The sequence below is a fragment of the Myodes glareolus genome, chromosome 2 (assembly GCF_982192425.1).
Source record: "Myodes glareolus chromosome 2, mMyoGla1.1, whole genome shotgun sequence".
NCBI lineage: Eukaryota > Metazoa > Chordata > Mammalia > Rodentia > Cricetidae > Myodes > Myodes glareolus.
The window spans coordinates 100,952,390-100,968,352 of NC_142027.1; the positions used below are offsets into that span (position 1 = coordinate 100,952,390).

The following is a 15,963-nucleotide window of genomic DNA, read 5'->3' on the forward strand; positions in this document are numbered from 1 at the left end:
CCCTGTCTCTGGTTTGCCACTCCGTGCCCTCTCTAACTCAAACAACCAAGTGGTTGTCTGTTGTACTGCATGGAGGCCTCAGACCTGTAGTATCTGGCCAAGTGAGAGCCGCTGGGTAATGGGGCTGAGTGGCTTTTTATCACCCTTACAGGTTCTGGCGGCAGATGGGAGGCCACTTGCGGATTATAGAGGCCAACAGCCGAGGTGTGGTGTGGGGCATTGGCTATGACCACACAGCGTGGGTATACACAGGCGGCTATGGCGGAGGTTGCTTCCAAGGTGAGGGTAACCCAGAGCGCCTGAGGCTGGCAAGATCAGCTCCCCAAACCTTTTGACCATAACCTCCCCTAATCCCATCTGGCTACCCTTCCCAGTGCGCAGAACGGCTGTCCCAGTACCAACACTTAAACAGCTGGCTGGCATGTGACCTTTACCGCTGCCAGCCTCCACAGAGGGCAGTCCCAGGCCAACCTCTGGCACCCGAGAACCCAGAGAGTAGGCCTGGCCTCTGAGATGCCCTCTGGGACTCCACCAGCAGAACAGACGAACCTGAAGGTTCTAGAACAGCAGCTGTCAAGGTCCTCTAGTATGCTCAGCACCTCATTTCATAGATGAACTCACAGAGTACTTTGGGGTAGCCCCAGAACCCATGCTCCCCGATTGTGCCAAATTCCAGAGTCCTTAGGGAGAGTGAGTCATCCCCACCACTGGAGTCCCCAAGTTGAGGGTGGGAAGAGTTGTGACAAAGGAGAATTCTGAGGCGTTTTCTATGCCACAGCCCCGACACCCCATGGTGGAGAAGCAAGCTGACCCTGGAGAACTGTGGTTCACCAAGACCACAGGAACCTCCAACCTCAAAGGCCAAAGAACGTCCCTGAGCTTGAGGCGGGAACGACTCTGGTCTCTGCTCTGTCTTTGAGGTCATCCAGACTCACAGAGGTCGTATATGTGGGCCAAGGTAGCTTTGCTAATAAGTTGAGCTGGGCAGGAACCTGCTTGGCACGAGACAGGAAGACAATAGGGCAACGGGGTCTCTATGGATGGAGGGGCCGGGTGTGCTATGGCCCTGCTGTGGGAAACAGAGGCCGGCAGATCTCTGTGTTCAAGGCCAGTCTGGGACATACCATGAGGTCCTGTCACAGGTCTCTTTCATGGAACCTATGCAGTCCCAGAGGAATTGGGAACACACAGGAGATAGAAACCCAAGCGAGGCTAGTCTCTCTGAGATCAAATAACCCAGATCAGCCTTTCTGGCTCTGATCTGTCCTCCCGACCGGTTTCAGACAGAAATCCCTGGCTGCAGCCTCAGGGCTAATGTGGCCTGGCCTCTTCTGTCTTCTCCAGGCCTGGCCAGCAGCACCAGCAACATTTACACACAGTCAGACGTGAAGAGTGTCTACATCTATGAGAACCAGCGTTGGAACCCTGTCACAGGCTATACCAGCAGGTGAGTGGCAGGGAAGCTGGGGAAAGGTACTGTCTGGCCCAGGCCACAGCCCTCACAAAAGCTGAGTAGCAAAGTTCTGCATAGCCTGGAGCTGTGGTCAAGGCCTCCAGCCTGGAAGTCACTAGATGGTGTGTCTTGTTTAGGTGTGTGAGTAAGTGTGCGCATGTGTGTGCACATGTCTTCGTGCAGAGCATGCACATGTTTGTGTGAGCACATATGCATGTGGACACCACCAAGCTCAGGTGTCATCTGCACCTCTCAGTGCTGGGGATTCAAGTGCAGATCACCATACCCAGGGTTGTTTTTTTCCTCTCTCTCGGATCTATTTTACTTTTAAATGTGTGTACGTGTGTGTGCACGTGCATGTGCAAATACGCACAAGTTTGTGTACATGAGTGCAGGTGTCCATGGAGGCCAGAAGAGTGCTGAACCCCTGGAGCAGGAGTTGCAGGCTGTTGTGATCTCCTAACATGGGTGCTGGGAACTAAACTCAGGGCCTCAGCCAGAGCAATAGGATCTCGTAATCCCTGAGCCGTTTCAGCCCCTGCCCAACTTTGTATATGGATTCTGTGGGTTGAAATTGAGTCCTCAGGCTTGCAAGGAAGTCTTGTACCAGCTGCACTGTTTCTGCAGACTCTTCCTTTCTTCTCAGACCCTGTCTCTATAGAAAGATGGCTCTGTGGGGGAAAGTGCATCTTGCTGAAGGCCTGAGTTTGTTCACTACACGAAATATAACTCCAGCTCCAGGGGACCTGACGCTCTCTTTTGGCTTTTGGAGGCACCCACACCTACACAACTACATGGCACATTCACACACAGACACACACAAATACACACACATAACTTTTTCTTGGTTTTTCAAGACAGGGTTTCTCTTGTGTAGCTCTGGCTGTCCTGGAACCCACTCTGTAGACCAGGCTGGCTTCGAACTCACAGTTTCACCTGCCTCTGCCTCCTGAGTGCTAGGATTAAAGGCATGTACCACCACACCTGACTGGAAATACATTTTTTTTTTTTTACATTTTTACTCTAAACCTTTGGGACTGGGTACAGTGAGTAACTCCCACCTTGTAGTCCAGAACTCAGGAAGCTGAGGCAGAAGGATCTTTGTAAGTTCAAGACAGCTTTGGCCACCTCGTGTGTTCCAGGACTATAAAGTGAGAGACTATCTCACGAAACAACCCAAACCAAAACCCTTTTGGGAAATCCTAGTAGTGGGCGGACACAACTACCCTAAACTAAACACACTAAACTAAAATCAGTTTAGTGATTGTCACACCAAAGCCGGCACAGGCAGCTTGTGAATGAAGGGACACCAATAGGTCTCTATAAGACTGATATGTGGACCCTGAAATTTGAAGTCCCCGGGAACTGGAATTACAAATGTGTGCCGCCGCCCAGCTTTTTAACATGGGCCTTGGGGCTCCAACTCAATTCCTTGTGCTTTCAGGGCACATTCTTCACTGACTGAGCCTTTATGTGCCCCTCTAGCCCTAAATTTTCTCTTCTTATGAGGATGCCTTTATTAGCTTAATGTTCACTCTAATGACATCACAAAATACCTGAAGGAAAGAAGAGAGAGCCAGGCGGTGGTGGCGCATGCACTCAGGAGGCAGAGGCAAGCGGATCTCTGAGTTCGAGGCCAGCCTGATCTACAAGAGCTAGTTCCAGGATAGGCTCCAAAGCTACAGAGAAACCCTGTCTCAAAACAAAAACAAAAACAAAACAAAAACAATAGATCTTGACTCCAGCTGCACATTAGGTTAGAGCCTTCATGACCTAAGTAAACTGGAGATGCTCAGAAGGGCTTTGATTACTGTCTTCGTGTCTCTCATCTAAGCAAGGTAGCAAGATTAATCATCATCGGCCACGGCTACACAGAGAAACCGACAGAAAAGATTAGCCATCATTTCCATCTAAGGTCCCATCCATGGGTTCTGACTGAGGGATGCAGCATCTCGTGGTTTGGGGCACAGCTATTAAGGCCATAACCTAAGGGAAAGAGAGCCAACTCCCAGACCACACGGTGAGCCATGGCCTCAGTCGATGGCTCAGCTGTTATGGCCCAGGCCCCGTGGTGACACACGGTGATCTCAATTAGTCTCCCTGCGCTGGTACAACTCTGGTTTTGTCTGTCATCCTGGTGTGTGAGTGAGTCTAGAGGTGGCTTGTTCAGGGGGTTCTGCCATGTCCCCAGCTGGAGTGCAGTATGAGCCCCTTACCAGGAGCATCTGGGCAGAGCGGCTGTTCGGAGTCCTCTATCACCACCCTACATCTGTATCCTGCTGCAGGGGTCTGCCCACTGACCGGTACATGTGGAGTGATGCCACGGGGCTGCAGGAGTGCACCAAGGCTGGCACGAAGCCGCCGTCCCTGCAGTGGACATGGGTGAGTCCTGCCTCCCTGTGCAGGGTCTGCTGCCCTGCCCCTCCCCCACCCAGGTTTCTACTGGGCTGTGGGTTTTGAGGGAGGGAGTGTCCCGTTCACCCTGACTCACTCTTCCCCAGGTTTCTGACTGGTATGTGGACTTCAGTGTCCCCGGTGGCACCGATCAGGAAGGATGGCAGTATGCCAGCGACTTCCCTGCGTAAGCATCTCCCTGTGCCTTGAGCCTCTGGGGCTGGGACCCTCTGCCACGCAACCTCTGCCCCAGCCTGGCTGAGTAGCAGAACCCACCCTAATGTTGTTATCTCACCTGCTTCAGGGTCGGGGTGAGAGGGACCATGGGGAGTGCCGCCTGTACCCCTGGTTGTAGCCCATGCCTTTGCCCCTGCTGTACCAGACAAGGCCCAAGAGACTCGTGGAGGGCAAGACGAACCTTGGAGTCCACTGGGGAATCTGGGGAGCTATAGGCCAGGCACTGAGTGATGGGTGATGGGAGGGGCAGCATGAGGGGGAACATACTGCTGAGGGGGCAGAGGAGTCCTGGGAGTGAGGCTGACACCATCCTGGGAAGCCAGGCATGCCAAGGCGTAGGTGGTCTGTTAGGCGTGGGAGGTGCCTCAGATGGTAAAGGGCTTGCCTTGCCAACACGAGACCTGGGTTTGACCCTACAACCCACTCACACACATGTAATTCCAGCTCTGGGGAGGCGGAGACAGGAGGATCCCTGGGGCTCACTAGTGAGCCTACCCTATCTCAAAGATGTCGGGGTTGTGGGGAGTAGAAGGTGCCTGGTGAATGACAGCCGAGATTGTCCTCCGGCCTCCGTGTACCCATACAAAGTCAGGGCTGGTGGATCATCTGTATTGAGAGCCTCCGAGGCTAGCTCAGGCCTCTCACAGCGCAGATGTCCAAACAGAACAGTGAACCAGAAGAACCTAAGCCAAGGCCCCAGCGGGATGGCTTCTGAGCAGACTCGGGGTGAGCATCCAGGTCATCCCCTCAGGCGGCAGTGTGGCCTCCCTGACTGACTCTGCAGCCCTCAGCTAGACCAAATACACTCTGATAGTGCTGGGGAGAGAACAGGCTGAGAGCCGCTGAGCCCACCCTCTGGACCGCTGCTGCCCTGCCCAGGCCTCGCTCCCCCCACCCCCCAAAGCTGCGTTTCAGCCCCAGCACACTGAGGCCAGCTGGAGAACTATCCGGCTGCTCCTCTGCTTATGTGACCTAGAGTTGGGGGTGTGTGCAGTGTCACTTTCTAGAAAGTTCCACGAAGTGATCGTGATTGCACCATTTCTTCCTCTTGCAGCTCTTACCATGGGTACAAAACCATGAAGGATTTTGTCAGGAGAAGGTGCTGGGCCAGGTGAGAGACAGAACTGCAGGGTAGTGGGTTCAGGCCCCCTTTCCTGCTCTAGGCCCAGGGAAGGGGACACTGGTTTCTCTCGAGCCAGATCTGCTGGCCTCTGACTTAAGGCCCCAGGAAAGAAGCAGGGAGGGAGGGAGGAAACCAGAGTCAAAGTAAATGTCAACCCAGGAAATGCCCCAGGCTCCCCGCGCTCTGCTTTCTGAAGTGTGTTCTGAAGAACAAATAAGAGAAATGTCACTGGCTGAGCTCTGCCCATAGGTTGGAGGAAGAGCTGGGAGGAAGGGCAGGGGACAGATAGGAGTCCATCATTGCTACCCACTGGGTGCTCCACCCCTCCCCTAAGCCCAGGAGTCTGTGGTTCACCCCTAGTCCTGTCTGGGTCTTCCGTCTCGGCTTCTGTGTGCTGGGCTGTGCCTGTGTCAGCCTCAGGCAGTGATGAGCGGTGGCGTGGCCCGGGCCTGCTGTCACAAAGGCAGTGATGCAGTGATGAGCAGGGACGTGGCCCGGGCCTCCTGTCACACAGGCAGTGATGCAGTGATGAGCAGGGACGTGGCCCGGGCCTGCTGTCACACAGGCAGTGATGAGCGGTGGCGTGGCCCAGGGCCTGCTGTCACACCAATTCCTTGACTCAGGCTCATATTTCCCTGAACAGAAAATGCAAGCTGGTGACCAGTGGGCCGTGGCTGGAGGTGGCCCCTATTGCCCTCGGCGATGTGTCCATCATCCCAGAGAGTACGGATGCAGATGGGCGAGGACACAACATTGCACTGTGGGCTGTCAGTGACAAGGGGGATGTCCTGTGCCGCCTGGGTGTATCCGAACTCAACCCCGCGGTGAGCACCAACCTTCTGGACTTCAGGGTTGCACCTGTTTTTGTAGAATCTTCTGGACATCAGGATTCTTTCTTGAGAGGCACCTGGCCTGTGGTTTCCCCAGAATGGTCTTGCCCAGAATGGGTCTCCATAGTGGGAAGGTGTCATATGTAATCCAAATGAGGCAGGTAGTGCCAAGGATACGGCTGGCATGGAGAGTCGCCATCTCTCCAGGCCTGGGAGTGAGGGGGGCGGGCAGCAGGGTCCAGGTGACACGGTGGCTCCTCAGCACCCTTGATGACGTGGACATGCTGTCATCTTTCCTTTGAGAAGCCTGAGTCCAGGGGCTTAATAGTAGACCAAGGCAGACTGTAGCTAGGTCAGACCACCCAGGACACCTCCCGGGCAGGCTTAGGTACCTCGAAGGAGGAGGCCAAGGTAGTCCCACTGGCCCCTGAGCCGTCTCCCTCACCCTTCCGTCTCCCTCACCCTTCCGTCTCCAGGGTTCCTCCTGGCTACACGTTGGCACCGACCAGCCCTTCGCCTCTGTCTCCATCGGGGCCTGCTATCAGGTGTGGGCTGTGGCCAGGGATGGCTCTGCATTCTACCGGGGCTCTGTGTCTCCGTCTCAGCCTGCTGGTGAGTGCGTCCACCTCCCACCTCTAGCCCCATTCCAAAGGAGTGTGGGAAGGAAGTTTCCCATTAAGATGGTGGGTGGGGGGCTGGAGAGATGGGTCAGAGGTTAAGAACACTGACTGCTCTTCCAGAGGTCCTGAGTTCAACTCCCAGCAACCACATGGTGACTCACAACCATCAACAGTGAAATCTGGTGCCCTCCTCTAGTGTGCAAGCAAACATGGAGGCAGAATACTGTATACATAATTTTAAAAAAAAACAAAAAGGAAAACTTTAAAAAAAATTTTTTAAAAAACTGGGCAGTGGTGGCTCACGCCTTTAATCCCAGCACTCAGGAGGCAGAGGCAGGCGGATCTCTGTGAGTTCGAGGCCAGCCTGGTCTACTAGAGCTGGTTCCAGGACAGGCTCCAAAGCTACAGAGAAACCCTGTCTCAAACAACAACAACAACAACAACAACAAAAAGATGAAAGATGGTGGGTAGGTCTCCTATTTATCAGAACCCAGGTTGAACCCCAGAGGACCCTGGGCAAGCCTGGGATACTGGGTGAGTGGCAGAGCCTGAGGTGGCCTTCCATGACCCCCAGCTTACACACTGAGCCCCAGCCACACATTTGTTGGAGTTGAAGGCTGACTGCAAGTCTCAGCCTGCTGTGAGCTTCGGGGTACTAGACAGGCCTGGGCTTGGGCTCACAGGTGTGTGTGGGGGTCTCTCGATAACCTCCTGAGTCAGCTTTCCCCTCACAGGTGACTGCTGGTACCACATCCCCTCTCCTCCCAAACAGAAGCTGACACAGGTGTCCGTGGGCCAGACATCAGTGTATGCCTTGGATGAAAACGGCAAGTCATTTGAGAGGCTGCATGGCCAGTGGGGAGGATGGGGTCCCAGGAGGGCCCCGCTGTGATCACGCCCAGGCCACCAGTAGGCTGGAATGACAGCCCTTCTCAGAGACCCTTTGGAAGTGTCCAGGCCTTTCTGTGTTGTTTCCCTAGGGACAAGGAATTTTAGCCGCTAATGTCACCTCCTGCACTGTGGTTAACATGGAGACAGGGCACTGGAGCTCAGCCCAATCTTCACCCCAGGAGCCATGCACGCAGGGTCTGGACCAAGGCATGGGGCCAGAAATGTCAGCTCAGCCCAGTCTTCACCCCAGGAGCCATGCAGGCAGGGTCTGGACCAAGGCATGGGGCCAGAAATGTCAGCTCAGCCCAGTCTTCACCCCAGGAGCCATGCAGGCAGGGTCTGGACCAAGGCATGGGGCCAGAAATGTAAGCTCAGCCCAGTCTTCACCCCAGGAGCCATGCAGGCAGGGTCTGGACCAAGGCCAACAGCAAAGCCCCTAGGATCCTGCATGGGGCCAGAAATGTCAGCTCAGAGCCAGTCTTGGTCTCTTCCCTAACTTACTCAGTTTGTGTGACCAGCCCCAGATGCATCTAGAGCATCATCTAGGCGCGCCTGGGTGAGGAACAAGGAGCCCCCTGGGCAGCACAGGGCCATTTCTGATCCCTGTGTCCCCTCTGACGGGGCCCTGGCTCATTCTTCCCAAGATCTTACTGATTGTCTTGATGAGATGGGTAGGAAAGGCAGAATTAAGACTTTGGAGCCATGGTGGCATAGGCCTGTAATCCTAGCACTGGGAGGCAGGAGGAGCAGAGTTCAGGCCTCCCTGGAAGTTCAGGGCCAGCCTGGAACACAGGAGACCCTGTCTCGAAAGCATGAAGACAGGTGTGGTAGAGCGTGTCTTAGAAGCTCTGTCCTGGAAAGGCTGTGTCAAAAGGATCATTTTGAGGGTGTCCTGAGCTACATTGTGCAATCCCATCTCTGAAACCCTGGCGAAAACGCCCAGCTCAGTCGGTAGGACACCTGCCTCGCACACACAAAGTACCACACGCCCGGGGTGTGGTTTGTGCACCAGTGATCTCAGGATTGGGAGGTGGAAGCAGCAGGGAGTTCAAAGCCAGCCTGGGCTACATGAGGCTCTGAAAAAGAAAAGAAAACAAAAACAGTCTTGGAGCCCAGGGGTTAGATCCAGATCCGGTTTTCTTTTTTATTTGCTTAAAACATTCTTTGTCCTTGGCTTCTCCCTCAGAGTGGCTGAGGCTGTCAGCTCCAAGAGGCACAATGAGACGATTATGAAGCCTAGCACACAGAGAGACAGGGTTGGCTATGGCCCAGGCTCCTGGCTGTGGGTCGTCAAGAGCCCTTGGGTGTGAAGGATTCGAGGGGGAGTTGGGGTTGACCCCACAGCATGCCAAGATGGGCCAAAAAGACTTTGCTGATGACCTTAGTTGCTTCTCCGTCCAGGGAACCTGTGGTACCGAGCAGGGATCACCCCCAGCTATCCCCAGGGCTCCAGTTGGGAGCACGTGTCCAACAATGTGCGCAAAGTGTCTGTGGGACCGCTGGACCAGGTGAGGGCACAGCAGGCGATGGCAGCGGGGACGAGGGTCTCCTCTGCAGCTGGGCCAGGAGCTCCAACCAAGTTCTGTTCCAGGTCTGGGTGATTGCCAACAAAGTCCAGGGGAGCCATGGCCTGAGCCGGGGGACAGTGTGTCATCGTATGGGTGTCCAGCCTCGGGAACCCAAGGGGCAGGGCTGGGACTACGGCATTGGAGTGAGTACACCGGCCATCTGGGACGGTTTGGTGGCGCTGTGTGCACCAGACTCGACTTGCGGGCTGGTGGGAGAGTCTTGGGGAGAAAGAATACTTGAGTCCTAAGTGACATGGCTTTCTGCTTGTAGGGAGGCTGGGACCACATCTCTGTCCGGGCCAATGCCACCATGGTACCCAGGAACGTGTCCAGGGAGCAGGAGGCCCATGGTCAAGGTCCCGCATACTGCTGAGGCCTCTCCTCACCCGGAGGCAAGGATGGTTGGAGCCTGAGGGACCAGAACCGAGCCTTTCTTGTGTTGTCTGAGAGGGCGTCACCCAGGCCCACACGTTCAGGGAGTCAGGCCCAAGTCGGCTATTTCTGAAGCACTGACTGAACGCCCAGAGATGTGAAACCGCAAGCACGCCCACGCGTGTTCCAGTCTGTGAAGGATGCTGTAGGGGAAGAGTGGAGACAACTACTGCCTGGGCCCTCAGCCCTGGTCCCTCCGTGTTAGGCCTCTCAGCTTTCCAGGCCAGAAACATAGAGCCCTCCAGAAATTCTGGCCCTTGACAGGCTGATCTGGGGAGGGACCTTCCTCATCACCTCCCAGTCATCCCCAGGAGAAACAGCCGTGAGGTTCTGGTGTACAAGCCTCAGTCAGCGGTCATCCCTTAGCAGGTTTTCCAAATGGGTTTGGTTAAGCAAAGAAGTTGGGCTTGGTGGCTGATGCCTAAATGTCTGGCACTCAGGAGACTCAGGCAGGAAAATGGTGAGTTTGAGACTGCCTAGGACTACATAGCAAGACTGTCACAAATAAACAAACATCTAGATAAGTAAAGCAGGCCTGTAATCCTAGGACTCAAAAGGCGGAGGCAAGGTCAGGAGCCTGGGCTACAGGAGACCCTGCCTCAGGAACTAGGTGGATCCTGTCCTGGTTTGGGATCCCTCCTGGGGTGCACTGCAAGGCAGTTTCCATGTCGAGAATCAACACCATGAACCCCAATTTAGCCCCCTTTCAGATGTGGGGGCAGGGCCTCCTTACCCGGGACTTGCTGCAGGGCGGCTAGGCCTGGGCGAAGGCAGTTTGCGCCCTAGACTTGGGTGTAAGCCTGTGCTTTGTGGACGGGTATGGCCGGAGCCTCGGGCTGTCCTGTGACCCAGGACCGGGCAGAAGGCCCCTGCTGACCTGAGACAGGAGTTCCAGATTGCCCGGCATAGCCTAGCGCTGGCCCCGGCACGAGTGTGTGCCCGCAGGTGGTGTCTCGTGTTTCAGACACTGCCCAGGAGGTGCCAGAGCCCCATCTCTGCTCATTTGGAGCCAGGACAGGCTGACCCCTAACCGGTTTACCCTGGAATCCTCCGTGTGATGTCATGGTGAGGAAGGGCTACATTCTGCATGAGGGGTGTCCCCAGAAGCTAAGAGGAAACTATGCTGGAGCTCCATCCCAAGGACACCTCAGGAGCCCCATGTCCTCAGCACTTCCAGAGGGGGGACCAGACACACCCCGTGCAGAGAGGTGTTCGAGGGGTCACCTTCCCATCTGCATGCCAGTGTCAGGGTTCCCAGTGTGTTCCCCAGCAGCTGTGACCTGCAGATGGCTCTCACCAGAGTGCCACACGGGTGCCCACCACTCTGCCCTTTAGCCAGGGTGACATCCTTTCGCTGCCCGGCACCAGCTGTTCACCCCCTCAGTAACACCAAATCGTCTCAGCTCCTCAGATGTTCTATTTAATAAAAATTTATACAACGGCATGACTGACATCTTTTTATTAGAATTTGGATTGAAAGGCACAGGTCTCCAGGCCCCTGTGCCTAGAACCGAAGCACGGTGGCAACAGAATCTTTTCATTTGAAGATACAGCTGGCGATTTCATTAGTACTTCAAGGGAACCGTTAGGGAAAAAGCCAGTTCAGGTCACTACGGAGTGTTTCACCGCAGTGACGGGCAGGACGCAGGCCGTCCTCTTCATCTTGGCTCTTTCCAGACAGGTCACATTCCGCGTTCTCTGCCGCTGTTGATAGGATGCCGGTCAGCTCTGGTGGATCCGCAGTCCAGGGGACCCAGCTGGGGGCGGCTCCAACCCTCTTGTCCGGGGTTTTGAGCAAAATCAGCTCCATTACCCAGCAGGAATGAAGAGACCAGGCCGGGGGTGTCGATCATTTGGTAGAAAGCTTGCCAAAGATGCCCCAAGCCCTGGGTTCAGTCCCCAGGGCTGCCCAAACTGGGTACAGGGGGTACATGTCTGTAGTCGGTCCCAACACAAGAGGTAGAGGCAGGAGGATCAAAAGTTCATCCTTCACTACATAGCAAGTTGGAGGTCAACCTAGACTACATGAGACCTGTCTTAAAAACAAACAAAAATCAGACAAGCCTGGGCTTGAGACAGGGAGACAGACCAACAGACCTTATTGGCATCACAGACTTGCCCCCTAGCCTCCCAAGGGACATATAGGTCCTGTCTGTCACCGGTAAAGAACTGAACAGCTAGGCCCATGCCACCCTCTGGGAAGCAGGGGGTGGTGTGTGTGTCAGCTCGTGGGACACAAAGCCACCGGGCTGTAGCCACGCAAGGCAGTGACCCTGGGCAGCCCTAGGCTGTAGACAGGCCTGAGGGCAGAAGTTTGGTCAGACGTTTTCCCTTCCTCGCTGTACTTCCAGGCAAGGTCCAGCAAAATGAGCTGCGCTCTGGCCTTGGCTCATCTGGAAGCCAGCCACTGGGTTTGTAGTGCTGTCCTGTCGGCAGAGGCCCTTTGTGTTCCACACGGCAGGTCCCCCAGAGCAAGAGATATCTGGGCTCTGTCTTCCCAACTTGGAGGTGTGCCTGGCCTCGGCTCACACTGGCAAACTCCCTAAGTATTGACCTTTCCCAGTAACCATCCCTGAATCACAGACACAAAGGCCTCAGTCTACCCGACCTATGATCTGTGAAGGGACCAGACCCAAATCAAGTCTCACTAGGATAGAGAAATCAACACCCCCCGGGCCCTGTGTCACTATTAATTGTTTCGTGGGGTGCCAGAGCTGTCCCCCTATACCTATGTTCACAGTTCTTGGGAGGCTGAAGCAGGAGGATGGACCAAGCGCAAATTCAAAACCAGCCCGGACTGCATAATTTGCGACCAACCTGAGTAGTTTGCGATCAACTACACATGATAGTGAGATTCCTGTCACTCGAAAGAAAGGGGGGCGGGCAAGGGCCCCAAGGAACTCCAGGACAGTTCTGGGCAGAGAGACAAGAGAGGAAGGAGAAGCCAGCAGCAGTTGACAGCGAAGTAGTGAAGCCTGGCAGAGCCAGTGGGGCAGGAACGCCCCACAGAAGGAAGCTGGGTTTGAGGCAGTAGGTTGCCAACCACCCAGTCCTGGTTATTAATGATCAGGCTGGGGGAGGGGCAAGCCTGTCTCTCCAGCTTCCGCCTCAGAGAAAACACCAAGAATACCAAGAGCTAAGTCCCATGAGCCTGTGAAAAAAACACGTGGCTAGCCATACATCAGGGGCAAAGGCAAGAGAATAAGCCCTATTAAGCATGGTGGTCCACCCCTGGAATAGGGGGGTGCGGGTGTGGGAAGCCTGCTGAAGGCCGTGGGAAGCCTGCAGAAGGCCCAGGGCAGGTCTATCCCTGTACAGAGGCTCAAGGGTCTTCTTCATAAAGACCCTACCTGGTCCCCACGCAGGGCCTCAGGTCCTAGGCCCCACTCAGGCTGTGGTCAGTCACAGCCCCAGGGCACTGGAACCTTTCCAGAAGTCTCCATTTGGGGGAGGGGGAGTGAGGGAACCCAATTATCCACTTAAAGTCCCATGAGGCCTTTCTAAGCCCAGCTGTTAAGCTGAGCCCAGGACATCTGGGCTTTCAAGATGGCTGGTGCAGAAAGAGCTCCCATCTTGGCTCTGCTATATTCCCTGATGAATTGTGGGTGACGCTTTGGGCTCGGCCTCCATGTAGACCCACAATACAGGAGGGATCTTGGGCTCAGCGGTAGCAGGGACATTTGAAAGTAACGTTCTTTCTGGAATCGCCCCGCGGCCACCACACATAAAGAGAATTCTGAGGAAGGATAGCACTTTCCCATCCTGCCTGTTCTGTGGCAGGGACTGGGCAGGCTTTCCTCAGAGATTTGGGCCTCAATATGCCTTGATGCTGTCCCCTGGCTGGCTAGGAAAAACTGCCCCATGTTGATGGCTGAGCCGACGTTCAAGGAAAATGGAGTCACCAGAGATTCAACCTTGGGCTGCGGGATGTAGCTCAGGAGGCCAAGAGCTGGTTTAGCCTGCACAGAGCCCTTTTTCCGTTCCTAGCACCGCACCATGCGGTGATGTGTGCCTGTAATCGCAGCCATAGAGAAGGTGAAGGCAGGAGGATGAGGAGTTCCAGGCCAGCATGGGCCACACGAGAGACTCTGGTCAACAACAAAATACCTATAGCATCATCACCAGTTGGGCCTGTGGCATGGAGGGACCAGAGCTGAGCTGAGCAGGCCAGGTCAGCACTGTCAACCCAGCCCAGAGCCCAGAGCGGGTGCTAGCTGCCCTCTCTGAAGCTGTGGATCTGTGTAGAGTACCGTTGCAGGTGGCCCTGGGGCTGGTCCTCCGTGGCACCTAGCGTGGCCCCAGCCACCTGCTGCTGCTGCTGCTGCTGCTGCTGCTGCTGCTGCTGTTGCTGGTGATGGTAGTGTTGGTAGAGTTTAGGACCTGGCGCAGGACCCGGCCCCTCCAGCCCCGGGAGGCGACTGCTGGACATAGTGAGTATGGTGGCAGTCAGTGACTTGATGTAGTTCTTGGCCAGCGTGAGGGTCTCAATCTTGGAGAGTTTCTTGTCGGCCCGCACGTGCGGGATGACCTCACGCAGTGCTTGGAAGGCGTTGTTGAGTTTATGCATCCGCTGTCGTTCTCGCTCATTGCTCTCCAGTCGCCTCTGGATACTATTCTCCCTGCGGCCACCAGACCCCTGTCGCCGGCGGCTGACCTCTGCTCGCGGTCCACCTGCACGAGCCGTCCTACTCCGAAGACCCTTCGTCAGCTCAGACCCTCCTGAGCCTGACTGGGGTCTGTCGGGAGTCTGCTCTCCTGGGGTGGCTTCTGTGTCCTGCATGGATGTTCGGCGCCGCGGAGGTCGGTTCTTGGTCTTCATGGCTTGTTTTCCCAGGAGGTGGTGGCTGGAAGAGGCCCTTCGAACTGAAATGGAGAACACAGCCCCTCTGCAGTCATTCAGTATGGCCGGGGAGCAGGCAGCACGGCTGTCTCATTGCTGTTTTCCAATGCAATGCTGTCTATAGCCAGTGCAGCTGACGGCGGGTGCACAGTGACACCTATGCACTTCCCATTCATGCTGAGCCCTTTGTTGACTCACCCATGGTCCTCGTTGATCTCACACGGACACATTTTTCTCTCACTTGCAGTCCCCCCTTCTCACTGATCTGGGAAGCCTTTCCAGGTCTCATGCCCCTTATTATTGTCATGTACCTCCTGAACCTAGGTGACCCTTGACAATTTATTTTAACCACCCAGGAAGAGGTCCCAACCTTGGCTTCTGGGGTCCCCCCACCACCACTGTCATTTGTCTCAGAGACAGGCAGCACTCATTAGACAGCATGTCTATCTACAGCTCTCCTGGACACGACACAGGCCCAGACACTCTCAGAACCAGAACAGCACTCAGGTCAGATTGACAGTTGCCAAGGCCCTGCAGCAGCCCCCAGTTCCACCACGTGGATGGCACCAGCCAGTCTGAGTGGGAGCCACCATCTGTGTTTTCCTCCCACCCTGAGCCAGACGTCCATCTGATCCTGCCTCTGGGTCCCCTCCTAGGAGTCCCATCCAGTTCCCCCAACCCCTTGGTTTACCTGGGGATCCGATCCGAGGCCGCACGCGCTGAGGCTGCCCACGGGGGACAAGGACACGTAGCTTTAGCCACCACGGGCGGGGCCGCGGGAAGCATGTAAATGAGTTCGCTGGGCGGGGCCAGGGCGGCACCTGCGGCCACGCCCCCGCTCTGGGAACCGGTGCGGGCTAGCTTCCCCTCTCCCTCTGGGTCTGAGAGCCCGCGGTCTCTGTGGACCCGCTGGGGCGGGGGAACCCCTCAGACTGCACCTGGCCAGCGCACCTGGCCTGGGGTTAAGGCTCAGAACAGAGTCTAGGATAAGCCACCCTGCGTGATCTTACAGGAACGGCAGCCACATCCCTGAACAAAGCGGGCACGATCTCTCCTTCCCTGCCCCAGAACACCGTGAATTTTCCAGGGGACCCTAAGGACTCGAGGACACAGCTTCTCCCCGCTTCGGTCTCTCCAGGCTGGAATGTGGTGGGTCAGGGAAGCTACCCAGGTCACTAGATCTCCAAGTGGCAAGGTGTCAGTCTTCAAGAGTCAGAAAATTGGGCCACAAAACAACAAACACACCCGCTTGCCTACCTGTTTTAATTGATGGCACCTGCCTGCCTGCCTCGATTTCCCCAGGTTACAAGAGAATTACAATATAAAAGGTTATGTGGCAGGGAGGTGGCTCTGTGGGTAGAGACAGACACCTGACATCAAATCTGATGACTGAGTCTGGGACCCACATGGTGGAAGGAGAGAGCTAACTCCCCCAAGCTGTCCATGAGTATCATGGTGCTCACAGGAAACAGGTTTTCCTGCTGGCCTTTAACAAAAAATTTTTTGGTTGTTTGGTTTTGTTCTGTATGTGTGTGTGTGCTCACTGATCAGAGGAGAACTTGCAGGAGTCTGTTC

The 15,963-nt window shown here is 55.5% G+C and overlaps 2 protein-coding genes across 2 annotated transcripts in view; one reads left to right on the forward strand and one right to left on the reverse strand.

Annotated features, from left to right (window-relative positions):
- The window catches only part of Tecpr1 (tectonin beta-propeller repeat containing 1), a 29,052-nt gene extending 18,060 nt beyond the window's left edge, over positions 1-10,992 (forward strand). Inside the window, exons 15-25 of the mRNA XM_087903300.1 lie at positions 152-279; positions 1,345-1,447; positions 3,739-3,835; positions 3,955-4,034; positions 5,139-5,195; positions 5,851-6,031; positions 6,514-6,649; positions 7,392-7,484; positions 8,950-9,056; positions 9,140-9,259; positions 9,388-10,992. Coding sequence (XP_087759426.1) covers positions 152-279; positions 1,345-1,447; positions 3,739-3,835; positions 3,955-4,034; positions 5,139-5,195; positions 5,851-6,031; positions 6,514-6,649; positions 7,392-7,484; positions 8,950-9,056; positions 9,140-9,259; positions 9,388-9,489 — 1,204 coding nt within the window. The 3' untranslated portion in view covers positions 9,490-10,992. The remainder of the gene's footprint in view (positions 1-151; positions 280-1,344; positions 1,448-3,738; positions 3,836-3,954; positions 4,035-5,138; positions 5,196-5,850; positions 6,032-6,513; positions 6,650-7,391; positions 7,485-8,949; positions 9,057-9,139; positions 9,260-9,387) is intronic.
- On the reverse strand, positions 10,993-15,160 carry Bhlha15 (basic helix-loop-helix family member a15). Its single transcript, XM_048436781.3, has 2 exons — positions 15,080-15,160; positions 10,993-14,411 (listed from the first exon to the last, which is right to left on the reverse strand). The coding sequence occupies exon 2, from the start codon at positions 14,365-14,367 to the stop codon at positions 13,759-13,761; it is 609 nt and encodes a 202-aa protein (XP_048292738.3). The 5' UTR covers positions 14,368-14,411; positions 15,080-15,160; the 3' UTR covers positions 10,993-13,758.
- Between the last annotated feature and the right edge of the window lie 803 nt (positions 15,161-15,963).

Coding starts and splice junctions, on each gene's coding strand:
- Bhlha15 (XM_048436781.3), bottom strand. CDS start 14,367: ATGAAGACCAAGAACCGACCTCCGCGGCGCCGAACATCCATGCAGGAC.